Source organism: Gopherus evgoodei, chromosome 8, assembly GCF_007399415.2.
Source record: "Gopherus evgoodei ecotype Sinaloan lineage chromosome 8, rGopEvg1_v1.p, whole genome shotgun sequence".
In the NCBI taxonomy this organism is placed as follows: Eukaryota; Metazoa; Chordata; order Testudines; family Testudinidae; genus Gopherus; species Gopherus evgoodei.
In genome coordinates, this window is record NC_044329.1 from 89343097 (window position 1) to 89370652 (window position 27556).

At 41.5% G+C, this 27556-nt stretch overlaps 1 protein-coding gene across 8 annotated transcripts in view; it reads left to right on the plus strand.

Annotated features, from left to right (window-relative positions):
• The window catches only part of SLC44A5 (solute carrier family 44 member 5), a 203196-nt gene that overhangs the window by 54368 nt on the left and 121272 nt on the right, over positions 1–27556 (plus strand). For 3 of the 8 annotated variants that reach the window (XM_030573382.1, XM_030573381.1, XM_030573383.1), the window contains exon 1: positions 26113–26450. The exons of the other annotated variants lie outside the window; for them this stretch is intronic. In XM_030573382.1, the coding sequence (XP_030429242.1) occupies positions 26207–26450 (244 nt within the window). In that variant the 5' untranslated portion in view covers positions 26113–26206. Of the gene's footprint in view, positions 1–26112; positions 26451–27556 lie in introns of those variants that run through there. 8 annotated transcript variants of the gene reach the window in all.

A 27556-nucleotide genomic window follows, 5' to 3' on the forward strand; every position in this document is an offset into this window, starting at 1 on the left:
ACTGTAATAATCTACTCTTAAACCGGAGTAAGAATGAGTGTCCACACGGGATTTAACTAAATTGGTGTAAAAACTGATGTACATTAAACCAGTGCAACTTTCTTGTGCAGACAAGAGGAGGTGAGACTCTGTGCTTAGGTCATGGCTCCCCAGAAGGAACTGGCATTATGCTCACAGAACCAGAGGAAGAGATGCACAAAAAAGTCACAAAGGGGTTGGGCTCTAACAGAGAGAAACCCCAGACGGTACAGACAAGTAGACTGCAGTGAACGTTTGAATGAAGATAATGGTGCCATTTGAACGCACATGGACAATGACTAACACAACTTTAGGGTTAACAATGGGGTGCATTCACCACGATTCCTTGGGATATACTTGTTAATCACTTTTGTACTCCCTGACTAGCTCCAGTCGTTACCTAGGGTTTGAATATCACCATGTCAGTTGCTAACATGTTTCTTTTAAAAAAGCAAATATGCTAAAATATTTTATTCTACTACTGTCTAGGCTTCTCTGTCAATTGTAAAGCTGCATATTGCTGCTGTGTTAATGTTTCTATCCAAATTACACTGATAATCCAGTTGTTTGAACTGGGTGTAATGATCCGAAGGTGCACGTCTAGAAAGAACCCAGGGTTGTGGGAGTCCTGGATCTCTGACATTCCCTCCTCACCACCAAGGGAGATGTGCAAAGCACCATCTCACAAAACCTGGACAGTCAGGCCCCACAGGAAGTTGTATCAGCACACCCCAGGCTTGCGGCCATCTGAATGGCCCACACTGCTAGTTAAGCCAGGAAGTGACCTGGCTGGGCTGTCCGAACAACTCTGCAGACTTCCTCCTGCTGCTGCCGCCACCGTGTTGGACCTTGTTCTTGTCTGCCTCCTGCAATCGTAATCCCACCCTGTTCCTGATTCCTGTTCTGCTCCTGCTTCATGCCTGATCTTTACCCCTTTCCAGTTCCTGGCCTTTCACTTTGCCCCTATCAGCTCTGACTCTGGCTCAACCCTTGGCATTTGGTATCAGATCCAGGTGCCAATCCTTAGCTTCGATTCCTGGTCCTGACTCTAGCTCAGTCTCCTCGCTCTGGTACCTGGCAGCTGACTCTGGCCCTGATCCCTCCCTTTTGTTCCCTGACCTGCACCCCTGCACTGCCCACTAGATCAGACTTCCTACGTCCTGGTTTCTAATACTGAAATTGTATTAGACCATGCTCTGACCAAAGTGATCTACAGAGCTGGAAAAAACAAAAGATTTACACTCCAGTTTCAATTAATACCATTCCTTACAACCCACATGCACAGATTGGCAGGTCAGAGTTCTGGTGCTTTATATTTTAGCAGGAAATGAAAAGGAGTTTTGACTTGTATCAAACTTGTTTTCTTGGACATAGAAAATGTTTCTGTTGGGGAGTGACTTTGAGTGGTTTTATTCATTTATTAAGTCAAATCTTAATGGCCTAGATCTTTGACTGCAGCCAATAAGTGCAGAGCACAGCTCAAGCAGGACTGAAACAGAAATGTCTCTAAGCCACCACTGTGCCTCCACAATCCAAAGCAAGCTATGTACCAGCCTGGTCCCTCAGTGTAAGTAAGCCTACAGGCTGCTCTAACTTGTGCTGATTACAAGGGGCAGATACAGTGGTGGTTGATCACTGGGGTGTAGGGAAGTCCCTGTCATGACATTTTTCTCCTAGTCTTCCCCCTAGGATTGTTGCAGGGATAGGGGATGGCATAGCCATTGCAATATAGCTCTATGCCATTGGAGCATCCCCCTACAGTAAGGTTAATTTCCTGTCACTAGCATGCTTTAGGTCCGGTGTCTACTGATAGAACAGCACAAAGAGGCTGTAATATGGGGAGAATGTGATCTGAAATCTTTGAGAGAATATTCTTCTGATTGAGATGAGGGGCTTTGCATATGTGACTGTGAATTCTCCGTCTGCTCTCAAGTTTTTCTGAAAAACATTTTGTGCTCAGATACACTGCAATTCCTTCTGAAAAAGATAGAAACTGGCCTGGATATCTAAAGGCAGGATTGGCTCCTTAATGTACTGTACCTTGGTTGTAATATACACTTCAGCTTTTTAGTGTCTCTAAGATGCTGTTATGAAGCTAATTATGATACCTTATTTGGTTTTTTAGCTTCTTAAACTGATTACAGAGAGTATTACAAATAATCGAATGCTGGGTTTATTCATATACTGTACCATGTATTAAAGAAATGTGATTCTTGTGCATCTCCATGGGTGGATGGAATTGTGAAATCCTTTTAGCTTGAGGGCATGGACTCTGCTTTCCTTTGTGTTTGCACAACACATTTTGGGGGCTATAATTATACAAATCAATAACAATCCTGCTATCTATATACCATATTTTTAATTTAAAAATCTGTGTTAGTTTTCATAGAATGAGGTATCTACAGATGCTACAGACAACCACCATTCATTTATTTTCTTCCATCTTGAGCATCATGGAAGCTCTTCTTTCCTGGTTCCCTTCCTAGCTTGCTGATTACTCCTGTAGAGTTTTCTTTAGTGTAGACCTGGGCTTTCTCTCTGTGTTGCATCTAGATTTCCTGTCTTTGTCTCTTTCTCTAGGTCCACCAGGGCCTAGCTTGATCCTCTCAATTTCCGAGTGAGTTTATCTGGCCTTATGGTTTCATGAACCACTTTTAGTCTCTTGACTGTCACATCTAGATCTCTGCCATTGGGCCTAGATCCTCAGCCCAACTAAGGGCCTAATTCAAAGCCTATTCAAGTTAATAGACTCCAACTAATGTCAACGGACTATGGCTCAACCCCTCAGTCCACTTTGTGCCACTCTGCCTGCCTGGGGTAATGTGCTCTATGGAGGTGTGATTTCTAAAGCTTGCTAACATATTGCACATTAATTAGTTCAAAAAATGAACCCAATGATTGAAGCACCCCAAAATTAGTGGGCACTTTTGCATGTTTTATCCCTCATCTCGGTGTCTCTCTTCCCTCTCTATAAAATAGGAATATTGAAACCTCTCTGCCTCTTTGGCACTTGTGAAGATCTATTCACAAATGTTTGTGATGTACTCAGATAGCACTGTGAGGAGAGTCATGAGAAAGCCCATGAGGAAATTAGTAATTCAGTACAGCAGATAAGACTTGGGACCATGCATTTAGGACCCAGTTGAGAAACTTGTTTAAGTGCATGTTCAATTATGTACTTTTAGAATATACTTAATTTTAAAGTGCTTTCCTGAATTGCATCATAAATGAATATTGCAACAGTTGCCTCCTTTGCTTAGTACCATCCATCTGGTGAACTAAATGAAGCAGGGTCTTGTGGGGGAAAATGATATGTTAATATTATGTACTTAAAGATGGTATCAAATGCATATGCATAAGGGAGCCTACATTAAAATTGCAGAGACAACCTTAATTGCGGCATTCTCTAATTTTCAGTGCTTGGCTTTTTAACCTGAAGTGTGTTTTAGAGGGGAGGGGTTGGTATGGGATTTATATACATATGCATCTTATGTGTGTGTCTGTGTGTAAACATTATAAACAAGTCAATTGATTTTTCTTAGTAAGTCTAATTTTATTAAGCGTTCCTTCAGACACCAGCAGCATGATTCATTGGCATCTGTTTCTCGGAGCCATGGCCTCTGACTAAGACAACAATTGATCAGATGGGAGAATTATTTAACAGAGCCTTTACTTAAAAACTTACAGCAGAAGTTATCTCTTGCCAGAAGAGCCATGTTGTGCAGTGCAGCTGTATAACAGTTTCTTGGTTACTGTTGGAAATGTGCCTAGAGCCTGAATAACATTTAGGGAGCACTGATATAGCACACCCGTGCCATGCAGGGGGTCTAGTCATAACACAGGTTGGTGGTGCCTGCGTGACAGGACTACACTGTGTTATAATTGTGGGTGGTAACACTGTTCCATAATGAGATTATAACACGATTTGATCTTGCCTAGTGGGACAGGACCAAGTGAGGTTCCAAGACATACCTCAAGAGTAATGAAATCTGGGCCTTTGGGTTGAGGTTTTTGACTGAGACACCTAATACATTTTTCTACCTCGTATTTCACTTTAGATACAGATAGCTTCTGAAATATGTAAGTTTTTAAGTACATTTACCTTAAAATTTACAAATGAAGGAAAAGGAAAAGATGTGAAATGAGTTCAGGCAAGAATAGTAGTAATTAATAAAAGTGCTGATTTGAATTACTGCATAGAATTAATAAGCATAACAGGAAAAATTGACTATTTCTCTCTGTTTCTCATATTTTGGTGTTACAACTTTACTCCAAATGCTATTTAAATATGTACAGTATGTTGGAAATAGACATTAGACTTTGGCATACATTTGTCCAGATACAAAGGAAAATGTGTTTGTAATGTTTTAATTTGTGTGTATTTAGTTTAACAAAAACCAGACGTTTGGGGAAATATTTAAACTGGAAATAAATAAACATAAACAAACAGTATCATTCACAGCTATACTGAAGCTCTAACTTCAGCCCTCCTGCAAAAGAAAATCATGGGGTGTTAAAAGGAGTTGCCTGGAAGCAATCCATTTGGTGTGCTCACATAAATAAAGTTCCTCTTCTTCCCAAGTGGTGGCAGAATTGGGGATCTGGATATTTATCTGTTTCCTAAAGATAATATGCTTTTGTAGTATGCCACTGTGAAGATTCATGTTTATTGTATCTCAGTGACTTCCAGAGCAAATCTGCTTAGTTTAAAGAGGAAATATTTTGAAGGGATAGATATTTTATATCACTGACAGCCCTGATATAAATATATCACTGACAGAACTGTGATCTGAGAGTCAAGCTGGGTCCATTGCGTCCTGCAAATATTCATTAATAATAAAGTAGACCAGATTAGATCCTCCCTTACACTTGTGCAACTTTGTTTCTTTCTGTTAGGTCCCTAGTGATACCTGTGGCAGGTTTGCACATGTATAACTCATTGGCACTTAGTAAGCCATTCTCTTTGCATATACATCTGCCAAGTTTTATATTAGAATTGGAAAGGGTACAGAGAAGGTCAACAAAAATGATTAAGGGAAATGGAACAGCTTCCATATGAGGGGAGATTAAAAAGACTGGGACTGTTCAGCTTGGAAAAGAGACTACTAAGGGTGGGAGATATGATAGAGGTCTATAAAAATCATGATTGGTGTGGAGAAAGTTAATAAGGAAGTGTTATTTACCTCTTCCCATAACACAAAATTCATGGGGTCACCCAATGAAATTAATAGGCAGCAGGTTTGAAACAAATGAAAGTAAATACTTCATACAACACACAGTCAACCTGTGGAACTCATTCCGAGGTGATATTGTGAAGGCCAAAACAATAACTGGGTTCAAAGATGAATTAGATAAGTTTCTGGAGGATAGGTCTATCAAGGGCTATGAGCTTAGATGGTCAGAGATGCAACCCCATGCTCTGGGTGTCCTAAGCATCTCTCTCCCAGAAGCTGGGAGTGGACAGCGGGGGATGGATTACTTGATGTTTGACCTGTTCTATTTATTTCCTCTGAAGCTTCTGGCACCAGCTCTCCCAGAAGCCATTGGGACCATTGGTCCAACCCAGTATGGCCATTCTTATGTTCTTAAGAAAGATTAGCATCCGCCTTTCTTTCAGCTTGTCAGCGCTGACAGGAGTGAAAACTTACTGTTGTAACTGAAGTTGGTAGTTATGACTCTAATACACATTAGGTCTTGGGAACAGGTTTGTTGATTAAGAAAGCACTGTTTTTACACAGAGGATCCATGCTTTAAGATATAATTAAAAATCAATAAAATGCTGAGGACAGCAAAAGATTAAGCAACTTAGAGTTATATGCAATTATGTTAAAGTTTTATTCCTCCCACACATTTCCGTTTAGGAAGAATAGAATTGTAGTTAAAAAAGAAAAGAAAGGAAAAAGGCTGGCTGGTTGATCTAGTGTTCTCTAGATTGTAAAATTAAAACTGGATGGTCTTTAAATGTACAGGTAACTTTCAATTAAGTTATAGAATTTATGTTGCATACGTTTGTTGCTGATTCTTTATTTCAATATTTATTTTTCTGTTGCCAGGATTTCTGATAATCAGACTTGCATTGACTCTCTTAACCCCTCATATCTGGTACAAAATAGACCATCTCAGTGACTGTTCTGTCACTCCTTGTTTCCATGGATACTCTCTTTGAATGCAGTTATAATTAGCATGTTGCAGCCACAGTAGTTTGTCCTCTGAAAGAAAGAACAACATCCTAGGGAGGATACGCTAAACTGTCAGTGCCAGCACACTTCAACTTAAGTAATTTCTATGAACTATGAGGTCAAGCTAGTAAAAAGTGTTCTGGGGCTTAGGAATTTGGGTGAAATGTTAAACAAACCAGCTAGAGCCAGATGGACCGGCTGCAGTTGTTGGCAATACTTGTAAATGTGATTTGGTGCCTTACAAAAGATAGGATCAATCTGAACCCCAAGTTCCCCTTGTCCGTCCCCTGGACTCTGTGAATGGCAGTTTATGGGAATTATGTTCTGCTAGGGCTCCTGCAGTAGTGAAATAGTGATGAACAGTGCAAGACTACATTACAGTGTGGCTAGATCATTTAAACAATCTCAGCTGTTAAAATACATTATTGTTGCATGACTGCTGAAAGTTTCAGAAAGTATAATTTGCCTTAATATTTTATTTATAGGCAATTTCTGGGTGCTCAGCACCTCTCAGAGGTAAAGTATTATCTCTATCTGTTAAATAGGGAAATTGAGGCATGAGGCAATTAAGTGACTTATCCAGTTCATGCAGGGAAAGTGTGTGGCAGAGTAGGGAACAGATTCCAGATCTGTTGACTACTAGTCCTGTATCTTAACCATATGACAATCCTTCTGCACAGAAGGCTCAATACTGTAAGATTCTGAATGTTCTCGGGTCCCACTGGGATAAATGGTAGTGAAGGCCCTCAGAGGGCCAGTCCATAGCAGATCTGCTATAGTAGAGCAAAAGCTTTGGGAACCAGAAAAGGGCAAGCCTGAGTTTTACACTTCCTGAGTCATTTTCTTAAAGAGCAAATTCGATTTCTTCTAACACTAGGTATAATCAAAATTGGGGTTTTTTTTCTACACGGATCAGACATTTCTTACATCTTTCCTTGAAATTATCCCTGTGTATACTGATGGCTACATGCGTACAAGTTCCTCTCTAAGAACTCCCACTCTTTATTATAAAAAACAGCTGACAGAATGTGGGAGTTCGTGAGACAGCTGAAGTTTGTCAGCTATCATCTTGGGCCAAATTCAGCTCCCATTAAGTCAGTGGCATGGCTGTCGTTTACTCCAGTGGGAACAGATCTGCGCCCATTTTCTCATCTTTTAGAACTGAAGTAGAAATATATCCTTTACATTAAAGCCACCATCAGCTACAAAAGAAACGTGACCATTACTGCAGAATACATAGTATGCAAATATGTAAACAGCATTATCAAGAATAAAGCATATTAAACTAAAAAAAAGTGCTTATGACAATGGTCTGACTAACTTTTAAGGTCCAGATGCTCAGCCTATGTAAATCAGTGAAGCTCCATTGAACAAATGGATCTATGCTGACTTATACCAACTAGCTTCTCTATGGAGATTTAGGGCCAGATGCTTAAAGGCTGAATAGGCCTCAACTCTAGAGTGGTCATTGCAGATCATGTTGGGATCATATTGTTTGGACAGAGTGGGATAGCTTTCACTGCAGCTGCCTTTGTTGTCTCTCTTAAGTGGCTAACTAAAGGACTTCAGTCTCTAGGGCTTCCATAACCACTACATTTTTCTTTTTAAAGAAAGAAAAATAATTTAAAAATATTCAAGAGCACAGAATTATTTATTTTATATTCCCTCTCGCCGTTCTAATAGCAATAAAACTTCCTTAGTTTGCCAACCAGTCCTTAACGTACACTGACTCACCAGCTCTCTAAAATGTCAAGGGCTTTCCTTGCTATTTCCAAAGAATAATATTGTATTACATTATTAGAGTCATGAGGAACTGTAAAGATTCACTTTACTTAACACGTGCTGTAATTTCAAAAGGGCTTAGGTGGAAGTGATGTTTCAAAATATTGCAACACGAATGCGAAATAAAATAACTCACACGGGGAGATTTGAGTACACTGTTTCTAATAGTATACCAAGCTCGCTGGGACCTGAACTCACTGTGTGTGTTTTGAGCAATGAATCGCATAATGGGGCCTCCATCTTAGCTTGGGTCTCTAGGTACTTCCATAATAACATGAAATGAAGCAAAAATAACTAAATGAGCCAGAAAGTTTGTCCAAAGAGGGCGGAATTGGCTGGAACATTCTCATTTAATTAAGTCCTTAGTTATAACTGCCAAACTGATTTTAGATTATATTTTAAAATGTTGTATTGGGGGTTTGTTAATTAAAGGCTTTTGCTGTGAGCACTCGACTGAAGCAGTAAACAGATTGTATAATAAATATATATAATATAATATAACATTTGGTCTTAATGACATGGAGCAGCAATGAGCTAAGCTCTAATTCATACTACTCTATTTCTTCAGAAAAACTGAACAAGTCCTAGTTGATATTTCTGTAGAGATGACTATGTATAGTCTGTTTGAGTGAAATTACACAAACTTAATTAAACCAGTAGGCGTTTCATGAACAAATTAAACAAGTTTAGGGCCAAATTTTACTCTTAGATAAACAGGTTTAAATCTGTAGCAAGTCAATGGCATTCATGCATAACTATACTTAGAACAGAATCTAGTGTTAAAACTAGATTTGGGCTTGAATCTAAACACGACCTCATTTTAGGGTTGCCAACCCTCCAGAATTGTCCTGGAGTCTCCAGGAATTAAAGTTTAATCTTTAATGAAAGATTATGTCATGTGATGAAATCTCCAGGAATACATCCAACCAAAATTGGCAACCTGACCTCAGCTTTTGATATGGATTTAAAATTCAGTGGCTTGAAGCCCAGTGTTAGTCAAAACGTGATGAAGTGTGTATGAAGTGGGTCTTTGGCTGGCTGGAAGAAAAGTGTTTGATCCTTTAAGGGCTCCCTGTGCAACTGGTAGCAGAGAGGGAGGAAAGAGAAAGTTTACCTGGACAGAGTTGGGTAGGAGAAAGAAGCCGTTGGACCAGATTTGGGGGGGAGGGGCACTCCCCTGTGAGCTGACTGGAAGAGGGGATGGTATTTGTACCCTGTGCAGTCTCAGAGAAACCTCTTTCAGCTGGACCAGGTTGGCAGCACCCACCCTGCCACCCATGAAGTCTTAAAAAGGACTGGGTTCCTTCATGATCCACTATGGGTATCACGCTAGTCTCTTGTCCTTCCTTCAGGCCTGGGAAGGAATTCTGCCGTCACTGACAGAGTGAGTTTGGGACCCGGTGGCATGGGGCTGGGTTTTTAGGTTATAATGTTGCAATTTAGTACATAAAGCTCGTGGTGGCTGTCTAGTGCAGGCACTCGGTATGGAAGGGCTACCATCACCGGATATAATGGATTGGAAAAGTATATAAAGGAAAAGCATTCCCAAAGGGAGCTGAGGAAGGGGATTCAGGGCTCCTACATCTGGCACAGCAGGGAGCTGCCCCCTCCTTTTATAACCCCTGACCCCTCTTACGAGGAGGGGACAGCATGGTCCCAACTATGGGGTGGCTGGAACTAGAGGTGTAAATTAAGGAAGAAGTGATGACCTGCACTGTAGAATTTGTTGCTGGTTACTGGGTGCTCTCAGAATTCTCTCTCATTCAAGAACGTCTCTCAGAACACCAAGAATTCTGAAAACATCTCTCTCTCTCTCTCTCACACACACACACACACACACACACACACAGCATTATAGTCTGTATCCAAAGATGCTCTTCCACTTCCTAGATAGGAGGACTCCATTTCTGCTCTGCTGTCCTCAGAACACCATCCCGTGGTTGAGGAAGCAGAAGTCTTCCTAGCGGCACCATCCACATAGCCATGCATTCACCCTCAGGATATGTTTGTATTACTTCAAGAAATTTTATTTCATTTTCCTCGTCTCCCATAGTATAGAATCATAGGCCTCTTCACAAGGTCATTTCATCCCTCCCTTCCTCCCTCCGCCTGACAAGGCAGGATTACTCCCAACAGAACATTTTTCTAGTGCATTGTCCCTTTCTAGTTTCATATCCCAGATGCTTCTAATTATTGTTTTAAGTTTAACAATTAAACTGAGTTTCAAAAATGAAAGTATAATGTCAGAAGATAATGTACTCTGCACAAGGCATAAGCATTAAGAGTAGGGACCAATCTATGAAAATATTTTCAAAATATTTGAGGACCATATTTTAATCTATTTTTCAAATTAGGGAAAATGAGTTTTGCAGTAAGGCAACAAGCAAATTCAAGATTTAATGATTTCGTTCACTTGTTAGATCCATTTGTTTGCTCTAAATGTGCTAGGGTTGCCAGGTGTCCGGCTTTTGACCAAAATGCCTGGTCGAAAAGGGACCCTGGTGGCTCCGGTCTGCACTGCTGACTGGGCTGTTAAAAGTCTGTTCAGTGGTGCAGCAGGGTTCTATGCGGCTCCCAGAAGCAGCGGCATCTCCCTCCTCTGGCTCCTATGCATAGGGGTGGCCAGGGGGCTCCGCATGCTGCCCCCGCTCAAGCTCTGGCTCTGCAGCTCTCATTGGTCAGTAACCGTGGCCAGTGGGAGCTGTGGGGGTGGTGCCTGCAGATGAGGCAGTGCGCAGAGCCACCTGACCATGCTTCCATGTAGGAACCAGAGGGAGATGTGCCGCTGCTTCCGGGAGCTGCCTGAGGTAAGCGCATCCCGGAGCCTGCATCCCTAATCCTCTCCCACCTGCCGAACTCCTCGGTCCCAGCCCAGAGCCACCTCCTACACCCCAAACACCTCATCCCCAGCCTTACCCCAGAGCCCGCACCCCCAGCCCAGAGTCCCCCTGCACTCTGAACTCCTAAGCCCGGCCCAGAGTCCCCTCCTGCATCCCAAATCCTTCATCACTGGACCCACCCCAGAATCCACACATCCAGCCCAGAGCCTGTAACCCCTCCCACACCCCAACCCCCTGCCTCAGCCCAGAACTGGCACCCCCAGCTGGAGTCCTTACTCCCCTCCCACACCCCAAACCCTTCCCCCAGCCTGGTGAAAATGAGCAAGTGAGTGAGTGTGGGGCGAGCGAGTGACAGAAGGAGGGGGGATGGAGTGAGCAGGGGCAGAGCCTCAGAGAAGGGGCAGGGCAGGGGCGAGGCTTTGGTGGAGGGGTGGGGCAAGGGTTTTCAGTTATATATGTGAGTAGAAAGTTGGCAACCCTAAAATATGCCTTTTTAGGAAGTTGTTTAATTTCAGATTATTATACCTCTCTACTCTCTCCTTTTCATTGACAGAGTAGTTTTAAAAATACACAACCATATTAATTTAAAATTCTTAGTTTTGGTAGTATGCTTAAGGCAGTAATGACTCTTACAACACTTTGCCTATCACTGGTTTGTTGGGGCATGGTTCATTTTTCACTGCTCTGGAAGAAAGTGTAATAACAAAACTGAATGAGCTACATCCTATTCCTGTTGAAATCAGTGGTAAAACTCTCATTGTAGGTTATGTTGGGCTCCCACTAAAGAAATTTTTTACAGCCATATAGAACGTTATTTAGGACTTTTCCATTTAACAATGTATAATTTTCTTTTTTTAAAAAAGCCCTGTCCATTGTGTTACTACTTTACTATATGGCAGGATGTTGCTTCATTTAATGCTTTGCTATTAGCCTTGTTAAAATATTTTTTACACCTGTCATATCCAGCCTGAAGGGAATGTCATATTTAATAATCTATAGTTCCTGCTCCCTTGTCCTCATAGACTACTGTGATGGAAGTCATTAAAGTTCATACTCCTGATTAAGTTGATATGAATGGTTTGTATATTTATTACAGATGGGATCAGTTGTAACAATCATTGCTCTTAATTAATGTTTTAACTTTTTAAACTGTGATTTTTGCATTTTGAGGAGTAAAATCTACAGATGTAAAGAACAATTGTGGTGGTGTGGTGCATGCTCATACTGTTGAAATAATAGACCTTCCACAAATCCGACTTCTGAGGCAGTTTACTCTGGTGTGATAAAATTAAACCAGTTAGTATCACAGCTAATATATCTTATGGTTACAGCAGTATAGGAGCCCCAGAACAGAGAACATCAAAGAGGAAGTAACTCAAAGTTCCTCAAAGGCAGGTTTGTCTTAAGCATATGAGACAATACTAGAATCCTGCTTGGGTATCTCTGGAATTGGATTGGTCTGCAGTGTTTGCATCCTTAATAGACTTGCTAGAACAGTTTGTGAGTCAGCAAAATCAGTGCTGTAGGCTTGGTAGAGAGACAAGATGGGTGAGGTAATGTCTTTTTGTTGGACCAACTTCTGCTGATGAGAGAGACCTGCTTTCAAGCTGCACAGAGCTTTTCTTCAGGTCTGGAACATGTACTAAAAGTGTCTAGGCTTGGTAGTCAGCTATACTATGGCAGCTAGCTGGTATTGAGGGACTGAATTCCCATGGAAGATGATGTATTGATTTTCATGGGCTTAGTTTCAGTACTGTTTTTAAAAGCTACTTTTTATAAGGCTTTGATTCCAAATATTCCTCTCTGGTTATAAGAACTTTTGATATACCTTCTGTAAAGCACTACTGTTACTGTAAACTTCACATTATCTTGAATGTGCTGAAAAATGCTTATGAGTGATTTCCACACAGAATAAAGAAACACCAAATTGAATACAAAATAGTAATTCAATCAAGTGGTATTCTAAAGCTGAAAAGTACAGTTTGAATGGTTTATGAATAGCACCACAACAGACATTAAATTACAGCCCATATAACCAGGAGGACTATGAATACTAGATACATAACACACTTTTATTACCAGTTACCTATAAGGTTGAGCAAAATGAAAATCCATGATGCAGGAGCATGTTATGCTATACAAAGCACACGGATATCTTAGAGAGGAGAAGCCAAAAACGCCGCATTTATTGAGAATACAGCAGTTAGCATATGCTTCACACACACACACACACACACACACACACACACACACACACACACACACACACACACACACACACACACACACACACACACACACACACCCCTGCCAGTTGATGTTTATAGTTACCAGTCCAGAGTCTGGATCAATCTAGTGGCCAGCCAGAGTCGTCACAGAGGGGAGACGGGCTCTGTCAGTCGCGATCCGATGCTCCTGGAGTGTGGCAAGACAAACCCAAACCCCATGGCAACGCACTCTGTACTTGTAGTCTATTTTTCTCTGAAGTCTATGGATTTTGCGTTGTCTGTCTCTGTTATCTTCTGATGTAAACGTTCCAGTACACCTCCGAGAGGGACATCCTGTCCTGGTTTTGATTCAGTTAATTTGTTTTGTCTTTAGGGGTGCCAGCCTTACCTCAGGGTTGTCAATCTGCCCTTCCTTCATTATGGATGTGCATTGATGGTGTCCTTATTCTCTTCACTCCTTCTTCCTTGACCATCTGGCTATAACAATGGCTTTCACACCTTATTTTTTCCTGATGCATACATTCCTCATTCACACAGTCTTTTACAGTTAATGGTATACAGCAATTTTTATGTTGAGCAAGAAAAGGCATTGTAGATTAAGCCTTCCTAAATCTTATAATCAGAACAATTTACATTGGAGGCCCAGGCCTTCAACGTTCCTCTAATCTCCTTAACATAAACACAATACAAGATTCTGTCTCTTACTTTCTAAAACTTAAAACCAAGAAATGTATATTTACCTAGAGTGCCTAATGCATATAGGAAACCGTAGTAGACATTATAATTTATCCTAAAACAAAAGGGTGACCATAATCAGTCATAAGGATTGTTCTGGTCTGTCATTCCTTTCTGCTATTCAGAAAGGGTGGCTGACAGGATAAAATCAAATCATACATTAATTCTCATAGAACAATTATAAAATTCTTCTCTTGCAAGCAGGCCTCCAGCACATATTGCACAGCAGGATTATAATATATATGTGGAGGAGAAGAGTTTGAGATTCAAAATGGAGGCAGATTTGAGGGCATATGATTTGGGAAAATGAGGAGGATTACAGGACATATGATACAGGAGGAAAGGGATTACAGTGCATGTGATGTTGGGAGACACAGATTACTGGAACATAAATTGTAAATCCTCACACATTTTATTTATATTTTCATCAGAGAAACTCCCTGGAGATCTGCTTTTTAACAAGGGAACGCATTCTTAACAGAACAGTCATTTGAGCAGAGTTAGAAAGGAAGCGTGTAGTCTGTAGCTAAGGTACAGATGATGGAAATGTTATCATGCAATAACACATGGACACATGTCACCCTGGGGTGTTAATATCTCATATTCCAGTGTAACAGCCAAGAAAATCCTGCTTGTTAATTGCAGTTGTAAAAAATATATATACAGAAACCAATTATGTTTGTAAAATAGGATGGCTGTAAAATTGTTAGCTAATAGTGGTTTTTTTTAAAGATTTGAATAGATTACTGAACGCTTTGCAATACTTAATGTCTGTCCAGAATGAGTTTTTGCTTTTCCTCTCCTTTTTAAAGAAAGTGGAATGATCAGAAAAGAAAGTGGAATGATCAGAAAGGAAAGCCTAGCATACACAGGCAATGTGGAAGCTTCCCCTCACCACATTGCCAACCCAAACTGGCAAAGCCCTTTGCTGTCTCAGCCCAGAGGCTTTTCAGAGCTGAGACTGCATTGTGATGATTTAGTAATGAAGACAAATTTTCACTTGAGGCTACCAAACTTTATTTTAATGTGCAACCTTCTCAAGATCCCAAGAGGTCAGGCTGAGGTAGTGAGCTACTGATCTCTCATTTACTTAAGTACTTATTTGGTGCCCAATCTTGCGGCTGTTACTGATCTGAGTAGCCCCGCTCTGACCTCAATAAAACCAGTCTGAGTCTGGGTTGCATGATCAGTCACTTAGGGTCCAATCTTGCGAGGTGCTGAGTGTCTCCTGAAAAGTGCTAAGGATGCAGGCACCCAGGATTGGGTCCTTTATTAGCAGTAACTTCAATTAAAGCTAAAATATCCTTTAGTTTATATCCCATAGGGCATCCTACATCTTACTCTTACAAATGCCAATCCTTCCAAGCACTTAAGTACATGCATAACTTTAAGTTACTCAGGTGCTTAAGTGCTTTGCTACATTTGTTTGGGGCTATAGGCAGATTCGGTCTCCCAGTTCACCTCGGTGTGACATTGGATAGGTCATAATGTACCGCAACCACTTGAGGAAGACGTCAGCCAAATTCAGCACTCGGAACAACCTGCTCAGAAAATTGGCTGGCAGGCTGAACCTGGGGTGTGAGCGCCTGGGCACTTAGAACATCAGCCTTTGCTCTCTGCTATTCAACAGCAAAATACTGCGCTCCTGTCTGGTGTCAGTCGTCCCACATGAGGCTGGTTGACGTAGAGCTCAACAAAGTGACGTGACTAGGACTTTGCATGCAACTCCATTGCTACCATGGCTGCCAATACTTAGTAATGTAGTACCTTGCCATATTCGCCATTAGAAGGCCTCTGTCATGCTGCTGTCCAAGATCCATGAGAACAGCAGCCAGCTACCACCTGTCTTCTAGATGCCCTTATGGTCATCTGGTTGGTACAACTAGTGGTTGGTAATGACAGTTGTTACTCACTTGCTCGTCACTGACCCAACCATCTGTCCCCCAGGTTTTGATCTGCCAAGGCATCTCTGAATTGGTTTCAAATAGGACAGGGCAACTGTGTGGCCAATCTGTATACATGATGTTTTCAAATGTCCCGTGATGCAGCTGTGGTCAACTTCAGACTGTCGCATATCCTTGACGAGTGTCCACTGGCTTATTTCGATGTAGGGCTACCAGCTCTCCATCTGGCTGATAATGATGCCATCAAATGCCTGGGAATATTGCATATGCTCTGAGAGAGATTCCTCCCCCTGATCTTGCAAACAAAGATGGAAATTACTTGGGTGCTGACATAACCCACTGTAATTACAGTTTTTCTTTGGGATATTTATCATATGCGACTAAAGAAGTTCTGTTTCTTAAAAATACCTTCGAAGGCAGGGCATTTCCAATGGAAAATATATGGTTGCAGATTCAGCAGACAGTTATAAGAGCCCATTTTGCTGCGTTTATTTCTGCTACTGATTTCTAGAAAATTCTCTTGCTAGTTTCAGTACTTTGGCACTGACTAGCAGCACTTCTCAGGTTTAAACCTGGTCAACTGTTGAGAGAGAGAGGAACTCAAGTTATACTTTTATCCTACCTGCCCATGAGATTCTGGTTTTTTTTTTAACTATGCACTAACATGAGCTTGGCCCATATCTCCATGTTCATGCTGCATACATGTGTATAATCTGCCAATTTAAAGGGAGAAGTTGGAGGTTAAAGTAGAACTTGATCTTTAGGTATCCCAAGCAAATATTAAGACTTTTAAGATAATAAAGTAGTCCTAGTAGTTTCAGCCAGCAGTCTCTTTTTTTTTGTTTTGTTTCAATCTTATCTTTTTGTAGCTCATTTAAAATATCTTTTAATTGTTGCATAAAAGAATAACTATTCTTAAAATCTCCTTCCCCACTCTAGATTTAACCTGTTGGTCTGTTCTCTGGAGGTTTCTTCCACTGCAAGTCTTGTCTTTGAGAAGTGTATCTTTACTCAGGCCACATCTCAAGCTGCTAACATTAATTCGAGTTTTGCCATTAGATTTCAGTGAGAGCGGGATTGGACTTTTCATGTCATTTGTGTACAAAGTTTGGAGAAGCTGTCAGAAGTGGTTATGGCAACTCGGAGAAAGACTTTCTTTGTGCCTAGATAATAGCAGTCATGAGCCTGAACCAGAACCTCAGATCTGACAAATTCCCACATTTTGGGTCTCTCAAACATCTGAATTAGGATCCCAGTTTTGCATTTTCATCCATTTCTGATCTGACTGTGTGTCCGATATCACTCCCACTAAAGTCAAAGCAGAAATCCCACAAAGGGAACAGAACTGGGCTGGATTTGTAGGCAGCTCTTTTGAACAGGATTTCTTTAGCTTTCCATTCGTTCCATAGTGTAGAAACAGCCAACATGGGCGGGTGTGTGTGAGTGTAATTTTCTCTTTACTAATTCCATGCAACTTTGGGCTGGACCACGTACAGTTTTGTTTTTTTTTAAAGTGTTCTTACTATATCAGTTTAGAATCCCATAAACTTTTGAGAATAAACTATACTGATATAAGCACCTTTAAACTGCAACAATACTAGGGCAGTGTATTGCTTTCAATCTCAGTTTTTAAACTATATAACAGTACAAAAACTGTGTTCAGACAAGCCCTATGTTGCACTAAGCAGACACTAATGTAATCTGCAAAGTGTTTTGCTTCCAAGAACACCTGAATATTATAAAATAGATGTAGTGTATCTACTCTGATGTCAAAAAGAAGATAGATCATCACCCAGCAATGAATGCTTAAATAAGTAACACAGCATCTGCTGTTAGAAGAGCAGCTGACTTTGTGTAAGATTATAGCTCACACAGTGAACTTGGTATGAGGTAATGTGGATCCTTCTGTGTGAGGTATGTGTGCACTGTATGCATTGAAAGGGCTCTATTAGTATTGAGTGCACCATTCATGAGCTTTTAAAGACTTTATGTATAATGACATTATTTCCTAAACGTCATGATATTGGTAATTTGGTAGTTGTTTCTGTTATAAAATGCTAAAATGTTCCTGTTCGGAAAGAAAACTTAAGCGATGTTGGAGTATTTATCTTTTAATATTCATATGCCACAGTCACTGAGCCTGGCTGAAAGTTGAATGGCTAACTACGCCATACAACTTTGTCTGAAACATCAATTACACTCTCAGGGGCTGCCTAGCCAGAGAATGGCAATTTTCACAAGCCGTGTCTCATTTCTAAAAACACACAGTTCTGTTTAAATTCAGGCTTCTGGTTCTGGGTGAATTTTTATAACAGGGAAAAGAAAAAGTAGATTGAAACTGTTTTTTGTTAGTGTTTAGTGAATGGAAAACCTTAGAATAAAGGCTCAGTTCTGAGCGTTACTCTAAAGGTTTTATTTGATCAAACAGATGTTTAATTCAAATCAGCCTGTGTTATCATTTTGTGAATATATTCACTGTTAGCCACATAGGGCTGCTATTAGTATAAGACTGCACAGAACATCCTACAATAAACGGCAATAGTTTCAGAGATGAAGGCAAAATAATTGTAGAGTGTGTTCTAACATGGCTGCCTATTAAAATATTAGAACAAATTAACATAATGTTACAAGCTCCACTTGTAACTACATGCCTAGCAGTTCAAGCACAACCATTCAGAGCTGGTGCACTGTTCATTGTAACAGACAATGTGCTGCACATGGACTATTCAGAAATGCTAGTGCTCATATTCATGCAGGTTGTATGTGTTATAGAGACATTAATTTTAATACAGTTGCCCTCACTTTTAAGAACATCTGTTAAAAGAACAATAGACTTAAGAATTCACACATCTCCAGGGAGCCATTATCTGCCTGTATGGTGGTAATTCTGTTTTTAAAGAACTCCACCTGCTTATAAAAATATCTTGAAATGGTAATTATCTAATAGTAGGTCATTTCCCCCCTCTTTTTTTTACCCTTTAAGATTGGTCCTTCGTTTTCTGAGCCTGATTTTGAAAATTGTGCACAGCTGTGGATAAAAATACATGTGCAATTGCATTCCTAATTTGCATGTACAATCACTGAGAGGGCACAAGCAGATTTATTTACATATGCAAATAGTCAGTACTATTGTAACAAATATTGTAACAAATAAGAGTAACCAGAAACAAAACTTGGCATACAGTTGTGCACATGTGAGTGCATATGAAATCGCATTTGCAAATTCAAAAAATCAGGCTCCCTAAGAAAAGTACAGGGATGATAAAGCATTTTAGATCGTCTGGGAAATCCTTCAGGCCATCAGCAAGACTTGTGCAATGTGAAAGCTGTCCAGACTGTTATGATGAATTTACTAGACACAGATCTGCATGCAAGATATAGTGGTATTTCGTAGCTATCCAGGCAAAGCAACAGTTCAAATGATTGTGTAGTTCAGGGGTAGGCAACCTATGGCATGTGTGCCAAAGGCAGCACATGAGCTGATTTTCAGTGGCACTCACGTTGCCTGGGTTCTGGCCACTGGTCCGGGGGGCTCTGCATTTTAATTTAATTTTAAATGAAGTTTCTTGAACATTTTAAAAATCTTATTTACTTTACGTGCAACAATAGTTTAGTTATATATTATAGACTTATAGAAAGAGACCTTCTAAAAACGTTAAAATGTATCACTGGCACACAAAACCTTAAATTAGAGTGAATAAACGAAGACTCAGCACACCGCTTCTGAAAGCTTGCGTCCCCTGGTGTAGCGTGTTAGAACATAAGAATGGCCATACTGGGTCAGACCAAGGTCCATCCAGCCCAGTATCCTGTCTGCTGACAGTGGCCAATGCCAGTTCCCAGAAGGAGTAAACCTAACAGGTAATGCCATCCATCTCCACCCTCTTACAATCAGAGGCTAGGGACCCCATTCCTTACCCATCCTGGCTAATAGCCATTAATGGATTTATCTAGTTCTCTTTTAAATCCTGTCATAGTCCCAGCCTTCACAACCTCCTCAGGCAAGGAGTTCCACAGGTTGACTGTGTGCTGTGTGAAGAACTTCCTTTTATTTGTTTTAAACCTGCTGCCCATTACTTTCATTTGATGCCCCCTAGTTCTTATATTATGGGAATAAATAAATAACTTTTTCTTATTCATTTTCTCCACACCTCTCATGATTTTATATACCACTATCATATCCCTCCTTAGTCTCCTCTTTTCCAAGCTGAAAAGTCCTAGCCTCTTTAATCTCTCCTCATATGGGACCCATTCTAAACCCCTAATCATTTTGGTTGCCCTTCTCTGAATCTTTTTCTAATAGTTTCTAGTATTCTTATAAGAGGATATAATTGTACTAACTTTAATTTAAATAAACTTGAGTTTTTATTTTGTAGTTCTATGGGAAGGATTAATTAGTCATTCTCTGTGTAATTGTTTTGCACTGCTTTTAGTCATGCTTGTGCGATAGGTTTAAGTAAGGGCAAAATTTGGCTTGTTCTATTTCTTCTCAACAAGTTTCCTTTTGAGAAGATTTCTACCCAGAAAGGCAAAATCTCTGAAGAAAAGAAAAGGAAGATGCAGAGGAATGCCAGCTAGCAGTACACATATGTGCTAATGCTGTGCAAGAGAATGATAGCAAGAACTGGCTGTTCGTATCATGTAATGCGAAGAAAGGAGTCTGAAATGTAGAGAGATTAAGATGTACAGATAAGAAGAATAAGTTGGTTGGTTTGAAACTTTTGGTTTTTGAGATTTCATTCTCAAACCAAGTATCAGAGGGGTAGCCGTGTTAGTCTGGATCTGTGAAAACAGCAAAGAATCCTGTTAGTCTGTAAGGTGCCACAGGATTCTTTGCTGCATTCTCAAACCAGTCACTGCGTTAAAAATGATTGGGGAAAAAATGGGTAAAAACATGTAGTCACTTTCATGTTTTCACTCCTATGAAGAGGGACATCAGTACTCAACTCGCACTCCCCATCAGTACCTGGCCTGAGCTGGGAAAGCTTATGATCCAACCAGTGGTCCAAATTCGGTAATGAATCTGGTCATATGCCACCTGCGGCACGTTGTGCATACGCTAAGACGAAGACTCCTATGAACTGGAAATGTAATCATTGTGGAAAATTAAACATTATCGGCATGTATTATGGAGTAACAGGATACAAATGATGATTATAACCATTCTGCATCAGACATTCATGCACCATTTATCTTTTATGATGTCTAAAGTCTAATTTTCACAAAGAATCCCTACTGCTACAGCTCAGTGAATAGGACCGAGGACAGGCAACATCAGGCATTCTTAGTCTAACTCACTTATCTTTAGAATAGCTGGACAAGGCATAGATGAGGTGTCAAGATTTTAGGATTTCATTCCCAGTTCTGCTAGCTACTTACTGTCTGATGCTGGGCAAGTGAGTGAGGGCCAGATATTCAAAATTGTGCATTCACATTTGTGCACCAGGCTTGTACATGTAATTACTGAGATGCACTTGTGAATCAGGTAATTGTGCATTCAAATAGTTATGGTTGTGGCTGGCCATTTGCTGGAACACTTTTTCATTGTACATGTGCAAGCACAGTAATGACATATACATTTTTGCACATTTAGTTGTGAAAATCTGGCACTGATGATACTCACATTCAGTATTCAATAGCATAAAATAAACAGGAAGAAATTACAGCACAGTAAGATATTGATCTGCATCTGTCAGCCATTACAACACAACCAGGGCTGGAAACTCAGATGAGGGGGAAAGGCAACAGCAGTCCCCCACCATTCCTTAAAATTAACCAAAGAAAAGAACCTGGACCCAGAAGGCTTCCCTGTTTTCTGATCCTGAGCTCCTTCCCAGTTTACTAGCAACTGTGTTCTAAATCGTATTCCAAAATCGTATTCTAATTCACGGGTCAGCACAGTCTAGCTTTCTGGAAGAGAAAGCACCTAAAACCTATACAAAGTGTGTATCAAAAACTGACATCCCTGTCCTGCTGGATTAACACTTAAATACAGTGTAACAAGGAGGAGATGTAAAGCAAGAAAACTTGTCTTGTAAAGCAAGAAAACACCACATATGATCAGTCTCCCACACAATTGCATATAACCAAGGCTCACACCTTTTGTAGAGTGGCAAAATCTAGAGAGACCTAATCCCGTTGCCCTCACTTTGGCTAAACTCCTGTTGATGTCTTTCATGTTCTACTGATGATCAATTAAATTTTTACTTCCATGAGTATTGTCCAAGGAAAGATGGTAAGAAGGGATCCAAAAAGAGAGCATTGGAACACGTGGAGATAATCTGGGCACTCTTTCCACCTCTGCAGAGGAACATATGGTTACATGCATTTTGGCTTATGTCAAATGCCTAATGCAGACTGGTGCAGGTTCATTAGCAGTATACTGGTAGCCATGCACTGCTCTGGAAATAGCTTGAATTGCTCCATGCTATAAATGAAGAATGGGAGCCTCTCCTGGGGCTTAGAGTAATTTATATCCCAGATCCTTTTTTCAGAGGGAGAGATGAGGCATTTCAAGATAACAAGGTTGTCAGGCACCCGCTGATTTTTTGGGAGACTTCTTTTGCTTGCTGTTACAATAATTTTTTAAACAAATTCCAGCTTTCATGGATCCACAAGGCCTTTTACCTTTACACAGTCTCTGGCGGTATACCCATGTAGTGCTAGACCCGCCACTTTGTGCAAGGAAGAGTCCTGCAGCTCCGCTGCTCCCAGGAGGACCTGCAACTCCATCCTTATCCTCCAAAATTCAGTTTCCATGGAGGGAGCCCCGTCCCTGTAAAGGTATCCCTTCTCCCACAGGAATCTTTCCTGCAGACCTTTGTATGAGGTTTATACTGCCAGAGCTAGCTATCATTCTTAGCTTCTCTGAGGATGACTCACTCTGATATTCTGTTTGAAATTGCTGCTGGGGCAGGGAGCGTAACCCGTCCATCCTCACTGGCTGGAATTTGAGTCACAGCACTTCTAAGATGTGCCTCGTTTTCCCTAATTCTGGGTGGAGTCTCAGTCCCAGCTCTGTCCAGCTCTGCCCCAGGGAGTGCGTTCTCCCAAGCCAAAAGCAGCAGCTTTCTAGCCCCATGAATGCTGGTCTGTGACCCTAGGTAAGGATGAGGTGATGTTCTCTGGCTCCTAATAAGAATCAAGATGCTTCGGTCTCTGCCAGGCTAGTCAGCCAAATCATTTCCCATCAGCACCTCCATAGGTAACTGGTCAAGCACCCAACCTCTTTGTGCCCCTTCTTGGTACCCCATTTCAAGTATATCTTTGGGACAGGCTGTCATAAACAGATAGTTAAGAGTTAATGTCTCTTTTACCTGTAAAGGGTTACAAGCAGTGAACCTGGACCACCTGACCAGAGGACCAATCAGAAGACAAGATACTTTCAAATCTCGGTGGAGGGAAGTCTTTGTTTTGTGTTGTTTGTTTGTCTGTTGTTCTCTCTGGGTTCTGAGAGTAACCAGATGTACCTACAGGCTCTCTAATTTTCTATTCAAATAGTAAGTACCAGTAGAAGGCGGTTTAGTCTTTTTGATTGTTTTCTTTATTTGCAAATGTGTATTTTGCTGGAAGGATTTTAAGTTGTATTTGTGCTGGGGGGAAGGCTTCTCTCTAGTGTCTATAAGCTAAAAGACCCTGCAATATTTACCATCTAAATTACAGAGACAACTTTTACTTTTTTCTTTCTTTTATTAAAAGCTTTTTCTTTTTTATGACCTGATTGATTTTTTCCCCTTGTTCAGGCTCAAGGGAACTGAGTCTGTACTCACCAGGGAATTGGTGGGAGACAGGGAGAGAGAAGGGAGTGGGGAAGGTGGAATCCCTCTGTTTTAGATTCACGGAGCTTGAATCTGTATTGCCTCTTGGGGAGGGGGAAAGAGGAGGGTGCAAGGTGCACTCCTCTCTGTTTTTAGATTCAAAGAGTTTGAATCACAGTGATCTTCCAGGGTAACCCAGGGAGGGAAAACTTGGGAGAGGCAACAGTGGGGGAAAGGGTTTTCTTTCCTTATGTAAGATCCAGGGGGTCTGGGTCTTGGTGTCCTCTGAGAAGGTTTTGGGGGAACCAGAGTGTACCAGGCACTGCAAGTCCTGTTTGGTGGCAGCGCTACAAGATCTAAGCTGGTAATTAAGCTTAGGGGGATTCATGCTGGTACCCCATCTTTTGGATGCTAAGGTTCATAGTGGGGATTTATACCATGACACAGGCACCTTAACTGGGGATCCACACACCCCCTCAGGGTTAGATACTCATTGGGTACAAACTTACTGGGGTCAGCTATGTCAGGGAGAACCAGAGTTACCTCAGCACTCATGTCCCGCAAGTCCTGGACCTTTATCCATTCATCTCTATGCCCTGACCCCCCTAAGCCTCCTGCCCACACCAACTACTTGACCTGAGGAAACCCTGTGAATTTGGTACACCAGAGCCCAAGGGTTAAACTCAGCAGTCTGAACATTGTATCTCCTAGAGGAGCTAGTGGAGAGGCCTTCTCCCTCTGGATCCTCCATTATACTGTTAGTACCAAAGACTTGAGGAGCTGACATTCCCTCCAGTTGTTTTTTCACTAGGTTAACCCTTTCAGGCCATGGCCAGACCCTGGAAACTGAGCCTCAGGCACTCTGCCCACTTATGACCAGGCCTATTACAGACATAATGTCTTGGGCCCTTGGGATCTCTCATTGGTGGTTTGCTTGAGTTGGCCAATACGTCCATTTTGGGTTTACCCAAATCCCATTTCTGAGAAACCCCTTTATGGGACCTCAACTTGGGCCAGTCCCATTTTGGGCTAAGTCTACTATCCATAAATTCACCTGCCAGTCGGGCTACACAATGCAACCCTTGGGTTCTGGACCTTTAGCCATGTTTTAAGGTTATGGGGGCACACCTCCAAAGTTGTTCAAACCCCACCAATCAGACAAGCATCCAGGATAGTAACTCCTATACCTTTTCCCCATTTGCAGAGGTGCTCCCGCATCTGAGTTGCAACCTCCATATATGTCACCCCCATATTCTTTTGCATGCCCCAAAACCGTCTTCTGTAAGCCTCAGGCATCAGTTCAAATTTAAGCAATAAGGCTTTTTCAAAAAGCTCACTCCTGGATTCAGTTCCATCCATTTGATTATACACACCTCTGTACTTTGGGCCTCAGAAAGGGAGTGAGACCTTGGAAGTTATCCACAGGGAGAAGCTGATTTAAATTGCAAGCTTTCTGAAAGGCAGTGGGGTAGACATCAATACCCCCCTTTAAACTGGGGCAATAATTTAGCAGCTGTGTTTCCTGTGATCTTTTCTTCCCATGGTTTCTCTCAGCTTACCATTGGTATGTGATCTCTTGCTCCTCAGGTTCTCAGTTTCCAAATTGCTTTCACTGCTGTTTCTCATGTTTGACTTACTTGGTTTTGTCTTTTCCTGATCAGTCAGCTTCTGACATTCTAGTTCCTGTTCCTCTTTTTTCAAGCTGCAATTTTTGCCACTCTAGCTGTTAGTTTGGGGAACTTGGTCTTGAGGGACACCCTGCGATTGTTTCAGCAGCTGCAGATACTGTGATTGCCCTGATTTGACTCTGTTTGTATCTGTCTTTATTCCCCCAGCCCAACCCTCTGGGTACCTTGTCGGGGTCTGGACTTTAATTCTTTGCCTGGTCGTTCTCATGTAGGTCAAACAGTTCTGCTTTGGTTCACTTTTACAGTTTAACTCTCCCTTTGCACAGCTCCGTTGTCTGCCTCTTAAGGAGTTGATTATATGTCATTTTCCTTATCTGTCTTTTCCTTCTGTCTACTCAGAACATAAACCACTTTCTCTGTACAGTAGGTTTTGACTAAGCTTGTTTTTACTGTTGCAGTCGCTTTTTGCAAAATACTATAATTGCAGACAGCGTCCCACTGCTACCACCAGCTGCCATTGATCCTCTGGGCGTGCTAGGCCTCTGACCTTTACACAGCCTCTCTAGGAGGATACTTCTAGACCTGACCCTAGACCTCCACTTTTGCAAGGAAGACCCTGCAGCTCCACTACTTCAAGACCGAGTCTTTGGATTCAGCACCTCTGTTTCTCAGTGTGGTTCCTCCAGCAGTTCCAAATGAGTCAGACTGTCAGAGACTTACCTATTCAGTGACACAGGACCCAGGGCAGCCTTTTCAAAAGAAGACAGCTTTTATTAGCCAACTGGAATACAGTATTTTAAGGCCCTTAGGTTAGACTTGAAAAGCAAGGTTTACATGCATGTCCATGATCGCAACATTACCTGCGTCTCTGACTCACAGATGTCCAGGATTCCATCTCTATCTGCCCTCTTGGCCGACACACCAGAGACTTTCAAAACTAAAAGCGTAAGCTGCTAACGCTCTGTAGCTCCTATTCTCTGTGTATTGGCACAGAGCGGGACTTGCAACTCTCAGTCACCAGAGTGTTACATAAGCATGGAGTATTATTTCATTTTCTTGTCCACCTTCTGTTGGAGAACCCTACTCGTTTACTAAGTTACTGACAATTTTAGGGCCTGGGGAATGTTAACCTAGCATGCTTGCAGCTGTAAATGCTGCCCCCAGCCCTTCCATGCAGCTGTGTCTCCTGTCTGGGGTCTATACAGCCCCACCATGGGGCGGTGGGGGTGGTACAGCTGTGCTGGAGGAGCTGCTGGTGTGGGGCACTGGCTCCTGGGAGCAGCGGCCTCATGTTCTGCTCCTTTCGCCGTTGCGGTTCCTGGAAGAGTCCTGCAGTTCAGCGGATGCCAATTTCTATCTGCGGATATCCACACTAGCAGGTATAAATTTGTATCCACACAGGGCTCTATAATTCGTTCTCGAAAATGTGTCTTTCTGTTACGGCATATCAGCAGTAAATGTCTTAATGGTATGGCATACCTGACCATACTGGCTTACTTTCACCACTGCTGTTGAAGTCAATGTTAGAACTCCAATTAATAATAAAATATATGGAGATATACCTATCTCATAGGACTGAGAAAGGTCATGAATTCCAGCTCCCCTCATTCACTAGCAGGACCAAGTGCTGATTTTTGCCCCAGATCCCTAAGTGGCCCCCTCAAAGATTGAGCTTACAGCCCTGGGTTTAGCAGACTAATGCTCAAACCACTGAGCTATCCCTCCCCTAATTTCCAGGATTTCACTTAGTGATTTTTGCACTGCTTTTGCTCAGTAAATTCCAAAGGTCAAAGATGGTTCCCCTGTCCAAAAGAAGGAGTGAATTCTGTGCTTATTTCATTCCCACTTTGTGCATTTGTAGTTGCAGATGCTCTTTCATGCTATTCTACATTTTCTCCTTAACCTTATAATTGTTTTAATGACAGCCATTTCTCTCTTTTGAACTGGAGAGCACAGACTATGAAGAAAGGTGGTACATATGGTAAAACTGATCAGGTCAGGTTTAACTAGACAACCGCCGCCCATTTTTTTGTTTGCTCTGTTCTGAAATATGTAAATTTTATATTTTTGGGCTAGTTCTTCCTTCTTCATGCAAATCACTTATGTCAGCATCTGCTGCCTTTAAATATGTACATTTAAATGACACATTTCTGAAAATTTACACTGCATTTCTAAGAAGGAAATGTAAGCAAGCCATATTGCACAAAGAGAGAGGACATGTGTGAGCATAGCCAGAATAGGCCCCTGAAATGTGCAGTCCTGATTAGCTTCCTCTGGCTAAATTCTCACAACAGTGACCCATCTCCATGCAATTGTTTGGCCTGGGCATGAAGGCAAGGGATCCATGTAAGAGGCCGAATAGAGCCTTACGTAATGAGTGACAAATGAGTGATAGTTGTGATACAAGCTGACATTGTACAACCTGAAATGTCTTTAAAACAGACTTGCTTTACCAGTTGAAACCATCCTAGTGGCCTTCAGTCTG